Source organism: Phyllostomus hastatus, unplaced genomic scaffold (genome assembly GCF_019186645.2).
Source record: "Phyllostomus hastatus isolate PE091 unplaced genomic scaffold, TTU_PhHast_1.1 phas_scaffold_93, whole genome shotgun sequence".
In the NCBI taxonomy this organism is placed as follows: Eukaryota; Metazoa; Chordata; class Mammalia; order Chiroptera; family Phyllostomidae; genus Phyllostomus; species Phyllostomus hastatus.
Genome location: NW_025334042.1, coordinates 25,360,165 through 25,367,434, shown reverse-complemented (window position 1 = coordinate 25,367,434; position 7,270 = coordinate 25,360,165). Strand labels below are relative to the sequence as shown.

The window sequence follows — 7,270 nt, the reverse complement described above, 5'->3', positions numbered from 1 at the left end:
CTCCTTCCTCCTCAGTCTCCTTTGCTGGTTTTTCCTTATTTTCCCAATGCAAGTGTTGGAGTGGAGAGTCCTAGAGCTCAGTCCTTGCGCTTTATCGTTTTATACAGACCAACTTTTCAAGGAATCTTATCCAGTCCTAAGTTTATATCTCCAGTGCTGATCTTCCCTCCAAACTCCAGACTCAGGATTACTGGAAATGTGCACATGGATGTCTAATCTTGAATTCAAATGTATGGGTCCAAAAGCCAAAATCCCTCACTCCCTTACTCTCGTGTGTGCTTCCACATTTCAAAAATAGCAACTCCATTCTCCCAATTACTCAGGTCAAAGCCTTGGAGTCATTTTCAGCTCCCTTTTTTTCTCATTCTCATATCCAGAACATCAGAAACTTCTTTCAGGTATACTTCAAAACATAACAGATGCACATCTACCAATAGCACTCCAGTTCAAGACCATCATCCCTTGTCTGAATGAAAAAAATGAGTCTCTCAACTGGCCCCCTTCCTTCTACACTTGCTGTTCTACAGTCTAGTGTATTTATCATAAAATAGACAGGTCATTTTAAAAATGTTAAATTATGTCACCCACTTATTCAAAACTTTCCAAAGGCTTTTCATGTCATTCAGAGTAAAAGCCCAAGTCCTTCTGGTGGCCCACAGTGATGAGCAACACTCACCCTCCCTACCAACCCTGACCTCCTACCACTCTTCTCCTCCGTCTCAGGGCCACACTAACCATGACCTCTCTGCTTTTCTTGAAGACCCTACACATGCTTGTTCTCAAGGCTTTTGCACTGCACTTCCCTCTTCTTAAAATTCTGTTCCCTCAAGGACTTACTGTATTTGTCTTATTTCAGATCTCTACTAAAATGTCACCTTATCAGAAAGGCTTTCCCTAACTACTCCCTATAAAGGCCCCCACCCCAATCACTGTTCTCTATTGCTCTCGCCCTGCTTCATTTTCTCACTAGTACCTCCCATCATATCCTGACATGTACTTATTTATTTGTCTCTCTCCACTAGAATGGAAAGTCATAAGGGCGGCGTTTTCTATCTTTGTTCTTTGATTACTATTGAGTCCCCAACACCCAGAAAAGTGGCCAGTATAAAGTTTGTTTTTAGTAACTAAGAACAAAGAATGATGGTAGTATTCAAGAGCAAAATTTAACCAAGTTTGAAGATACAGTTGGCTTTATTAAATAATTCACGAATTAGGGAACATCCTGATTCACCTTGCCAACTAGGAGAGTGCCCCAAAGGGTTGTACACGATGAAAGATTCTTACATGCAGGAAGAAAGAAGGATACGAAGTTAAAAGAGTGGGTTATTTCAGGCAAGGACACCTTTTGTTAGAAGTCAGGGGCTCTAATCAGGCAGCAGGCTGCCTCACTAGTGTTGATCAGGAAATTCCAGACTGGTTTAGAATTTCACTCCTGGAAGAGGCTGAAACTGCATTTGGGTTAGTTACTAAGTTTTGGTTTGGTGATACGGCTTACCAAAGGTGACTCCATTCTGGCCTGTTGTCTACCAGTGCTGTGTATGGGAACAGTGATAGAGGAGACGTGTGGCAGCCAGCCTCCAAGATGGCTCCCAGTGATCTCTGCCTCTGGTATTCACATTCCTGTATAAGCCCCTCCCGCAGCGAGTAGAGTTGCCTGACCTAGTAACCACAGGCAGAAATGACAGCGTGTGACTTTCAAATCTAGGTCATAAAGAATGCTGTGGCTTCCACCTCACCCACTCTCCTGGATTGCTCCTCGTGGGGAAAGTCAGCACGGTGTCATGAAGATGCTCAAGCAGCCTGCAGACAGGCACATGTAGAAGGAACCATGCTCCTTCTAACAAGAAGCACCACTTGAGAGTGAACTGCCTTGAGAGTGAACTATCTCAGGAGCAGATCTCAAACCTATCAAGCTTTCAGCCAGAACCCCTTGACTATGCTGCTCCCAAATTCCTGACCCACAGAAACTGTGTGATATTTATGTTTACTATTGCTCCAAGCTGCTAAATTCTGAGGTAGTCTATTATGCTGCAGTTGCTATGACCTCTGCTTGTTCTCCTTGGGACTTTTGCATTTGCTTTCTCTTCTGCCTAAAACTCCATTCCTTCAGATAGTTGCATGTCACAATCTCTTCCTTCAGGTCTCCACTAAAATGTCATGCTATGCAGTCTTACAGCAATGCAACAATAGATAACAAATACAGGATATGTTTGAGATATCCAGGACCTAGACATAACCAAATTTAGTAACTGATTTGATCTAAAAGATAAGAGAGAATAGAAGGAGTCAAATGATTCTCAAATTATTGGTGTGGGTAACTAGTTCCTACCATTCCTGGATTTAGGGAAACAGGTTTTCTGAAGAGATAGATTATAAGCAGAGTTTGAAATGTCTAACAAATATCCAAGCAGAGGCGTCTAACATGCAGGTGGATATACCATTTGTTAACATGGAAGACAGATCTGGACTAGAAATAAAAATCTTTGAATCAGGGTCAGTTATACAATTTGCAGGGCCCAGTGCAAAATGATAATGGGGGGGGGTCCCTTGTTCAAAGACTGCATGATGTCTACCAGCTGCCAGGCCCCCTCCCACCATTTCATAGGACTGACAGACCATGCTCTGGTTGAGGTTGGGGAAGGTGAGCCAGGTATCTCCTCTCCCCATGGACTTCATGCTCCAGACTACGCTGGAGGGGCCAAGTCCAAGAGATTGCAACTTCCCTGCCAGGGTGCACTGTAATAGGGGATGGGCAAGAGACTCATCCCCAGGGTCACCCACTGGGTGCACTGTGGCACTGCCAGTCTAGGGCAGGGACAGCTGCCACCACACCCTACCCTAAGATACCATGGGCACATACACATGATCCTGACCTTCCCTGTGCCCTTGTCCAGGTCCCCCCAGGTCCTGGTCCTGAGGGGAACAGGGGGAAGATGGGCAGGGCTGAGATGCCAGGGAATGGGGGAGTTGGCACCAAGAACCTACCTACCCCAAGGAGGCAGGACTGTGTGTGAACTCAGACAAGCGCCACTGCCTCTTTGAACTTCACTTACAAAAGTTCGAAGGTAACATTATTAAGAATTTCAAGCCAGCAACTACAGAGTGTTAAGACCTCAATCACCCTGTGTGAATTAACTGTTTGAATGCCTGTGAATCTGACCCTGTTTGGAACAGTTCCTGTAGTTATATGGGAGACGAAAGGAAGAGGCCCAAAGACCAGAGTCAGAGAAGCACCCAGATTTAAGGGATGGGCAGAGAGAAGCACCCAGATTTAAGGGATGAACATCCTGTGGCCCGTAAAAGGTTGTAACTAATCAGAAGACAAATGAAGGGGAAAATACTTGGTCTGTGATATCTGACTTGCTCACATGTTGTTAAGCACATTTTATTTTATAAACTATTCATAACATTAATGATAATTTTTCAGGGTCATAGGTGTGGTCCTTACAAAAGCCTATTTTCTTGATTTTTTTGAAGCATATATTACTTAATTGGAAAAAATGCATGAAAGAAGCTGCAAGAAATAAAGTGGGTTAAACGAAATAATGGAGTTTACTAATAATAGACTCACAGCTACCGAAGTAAATAATTCATTTCCCTTCCAGCCACAGTCACCTTTTCACAAGGCCAGCAGTGTCTTTCTGCAACATTTATCAAGCAAGAAAAATGTAAGCTGTAAGATCTGTGAAGAATTTTAGATGACTCGTTGAAACATTTTGCAAACCAACCACAAGAGTTTTCTAACTACTAATTAACTTTGAGTAAAGTCTTAGGCCATAAAAATCAGAACACTTGGTGAGAGAACTGTGGCAGAGAGTTGATGAGACTTTGAGAATTTAGAATTGGTGGGGGGGGGGGGAGGTGTTTTTTTTGTTGTTGCTTTTAATAGATTCAGAAATGTCTCTCGAGGTGGTTTATCACGTGACTAAGAATACAGATTCTGGAACAAGCTGTTTGGGTTTGAATCCCAGCCCTGCCACTTACTTCCTGTGATTCTGGATGTCACTCAACTGCCCATGCATGAGTAAACAAGTGGTAATGACTCGTAGGGTTTTTATGAGAATTAAACAACTAAATGTAAAACATTTAAAACTGTGCCTGGCACATAAAAAAGCACTGTGTACTTACTTGTTAAATGAAAATTGGGAAAATGGGTCACGTAACCAAAACAGCTGTGCAATTTCTAGTAGGTCCCACAAGCACTGGGGAGAGTCCACTAAAAGTTTTTTTCTCCCCTCATTTTTTTCTTCTGTATTGTTCCATCTCCAGCCACACCCCCCACCTATCTTCAGAGCTCTGTTTTCTCTGTATATTAGAAGCAATATTCTTTATTCAGAAAGGTTCCTTAAGAAGTACATATAGTGTTTCCTGGATATTTTCTTAAAAGTAACTTCCTCAGGTCTTAAAATGCATATTCATGGCTGTTTCCCACTTATAATAAATCTCAATGCGTTATTTCTTTCACATAAAAACATAAAATATATGTGTATGGGAAAATAAAATGCACAGTACCTTTAGTGTCATCTTAATTATCATAATAATTCTGGTACTTCAGTGGAAAACATATAAAAAGTTTCCATGAGAAGTGTTAGACAATGAATACAACAAGAATTTCAAATATGCCTCTATCCCTTTTGAGAAGTAAAAACTGACCCATCTAAATTCACCAGCCTCTTTGAGAAAAGCCCTGCAGATGCACGATCCTAGGAACCTGCAGTTCAAACTATCCCAAGTCTGTTAAATACAGAAATCGCTTTGAATTTGTCCTATTGTTCCTTTCGGTCTTCAGGAATGCATTCTTTTACTCTGGGCCTCAATTTTATTTCATACTTTCTTTGTTTCGGTTTTATAGTTCTTCACACTGCTTCAGAGGTTACACGGTGGAGGTCTTCGGTTTCTTTTGCCCTTCCGTAGCGTAGAACTAGGCTTTAGGAGGTCCGAACCGGCTGCGCACTCGGTGACCCTGACCGACCACTCCCTGTGCGTGCTCAGCCGCGGAGGGTAGGGGGCGCTTCTCTCTCTCTCTAACCTCACTTGATGCGGAAATCCTCCTGCCTTTTGTGAACGTGTTTCTTTGGATCTCGCTTTTTCCTTTTCTCTTTTTTAAAACTACGTACGAGTTTTGCTTCATTTCTCTGTAATCTCCCTCCCCCTCTTCCCTACAGAATACTCGGTTCGCCCGTTAGAGTCAGAGAAATTGATATTTTAATATTCTACTTTGGCTCCACGTCGCCTTTAAGCACGGTTCTGAGGGGTCGTCCTCAGGGTTGTTAACGAGAGCCAGATCTTCTCTCCAGTAACAGATTTCAAAGAAAGCAAGCCTCACACATGTGTCTACCCTGGTAGCAGAACAGAGAGCTGCCTCGGCTGGGGGCAGCACTCGGGGAGCCCCGTCCACTCCCACCCTCCCCTGCTCACGCCTCGCCCTTCTGCGAGGTCACTCGCGTGCAGACGGCGAGCGCCAAGCCCTCTCTTCACTCTCCCGACTTCCCTCTGAGCGGCCCGCGAGCCGGGGGAAGTCAGTCGTTCCGCTGCCAGCCTCGCTGCGCACTGGGCATGCTCAGTGGCTAGTGGTAGCCCCCGGCGCCGGGTTTGGATCCGCGGCTGCCTCGCCTGGGCTTCCCCGAACCCCGAACGCAGGCCGGGCCCAGCGGCCCCTAAGCCGGGAGCAAGACCCGCCCCGCGGCCCCCACCCGGCCGGCAGGCCCGCGAGAGCCGCGCCGCTCCGGACCCTGGGAGCCCCAACTTCGCGCCAAGTTCGAAGCCGCCTCCGGGAGAGCCGTGCAAATGATGACCAGGGACGTTTTGCTGGACATGGATCAGGAGGAGGAGGACGACGAGGATGGAGACATCGGTGAGCAAGGGGACCCCTGGGTTGGGCCGGCGCGGGTCCCCGCGTCCACACCCAAAGCCCCAGCCCTCGCGGGAGGAAGTTGGGGACTGCGCGTGGGTGCCGCACCGGCCGCGGGAGGGCTCCCCGGGCGGGGAGGAGGAAGCCCCCGCCACGGTCCGGAGGCCGCAATGCGGCCGCTGCGGGCGCGGACCCGCGCCGCCTCCCGGGCGGGGCTCGCCCCCGGGAAGGCCAGGGAGGCGCGGGGCGCGCGCGGGGGCGCGAGGACAGTGTCTGGACAGGGAGGGACGCAGACCCTGAACACTCTCTGCGGACAACTGGGTCGCCACCGCCGGGGAAGTCTTGACTCAGACAACAACTCTTGGGTCATTTTCTCTCCCCCTGGAACCAGCGCTGGGGATGCCGGAGAGCCGGCGTGGGCGGCACGCCCGCGGGCGGGGTGGGGGGAGCGGGCAGAGGTGGAGAGCAGGGGTGCGACCCACCTGAATCCTCCCCAGGTGAAAGCGGCTCTGGGAGGCGCAGGGTTGGGACCGGGTGGGGCGGCCCCGGGAACTGATTTGCGGCCGCGGGCCGGCAGCCTTTTTTCTTCCTCAGAGCCCGCGAGGTGGTGAGCAGAGGAGGAAGCCCTTAGGTAGGGTGGACCGCAGGCATTTCCTACGAGTCCAGAGGCCTCTGGAGCTTGGGGGCGGGGCAAGCCCACTCCTAATGAGAGTTAAAAAGACACAGAAATTGTAAAAGGAACGGAGGGAGAGATGTTTCACAGTAAAAAAGCAAACCAAAAAGGTGGGAGGGGGCCAGGAAAGGGAAAACAATTACAGGAGTAGTGAGAAAATCGGGCACTAAAGAGAACACTCTAAGGAACAGAGGACATTGGGCCCTCCGCAAGACTGAAAATTAAATTACCACGCTGGTCTGTTTCACAGACTCCGCCTCAGTTTCCTGGGTGACAGAGCACTTTAAAATGTAACAGTTCCTGTCCATGTTCTAAAGCCCTATTCTTCTCTAATAACATTAGAAAGTAACTTACTTTTAGGGGTTAGGTGTGGTTTTGGTTCCTTTCACAGTCTAGGCACTGCTTATTTATTTAGTTACTTTTTCCTATCTCTGCTGAGATAGCGTTGACGTGCAACACTATGTAAGTTTCAAGTGTGCCATGTGTTGATTTGATACTCTGATGTATCGCAAAGTGATTACTTCCGTAGCTTTAGCTATGTAGCCGTGTGTGTGTGGTGAGAACATTTAAGATCTGTTCTCTTAGCATCTTTAAAGTGTATGTGACACAGTTATTATAATCACTGTCCTGTGCATTAGATCCCCCAAACTTACTCATAACTAGAAGTTTGACCAACATTTCCCAATCCCCTCGTTCTATTTTTATGAGTTCACCTCTTTTACATTTCACATGTGAGATCATGCAGG

The 7,270-nt window shown here is 47.3% G+C and overlaps 1 protein-coding gene across 2 annotated transcripts in view; it reads left to right on the top strand.

Moving 5' to 3' along the window:
* Positions 1 to 5,330: 5,330 nt before the first annotated feature.
* Positions 5,331 to 7,270, top strand: part of ANO6 (anoctamin 6) — a 192,765-nt gene continuing 190,825 nt past the window's right edge. Inside the window, exon 1 of one of the 2 annotated variants that reach the window (XM_045829292.1) lies at positions 5,331 to 5,854. In XM_045829292.1, the coding sequence (XP_045685248.1) occupies positions 5,788 to 5,854 (67 nt within the window). In that variant the 5' untranslated portion in view covers positions 5,331 to 5,787. The remainder of the gene's footprint in view (positions 5,855 to 7,270) is intronic. The other variant, XM_045829293.1, reaches the window with a different exon arrangement.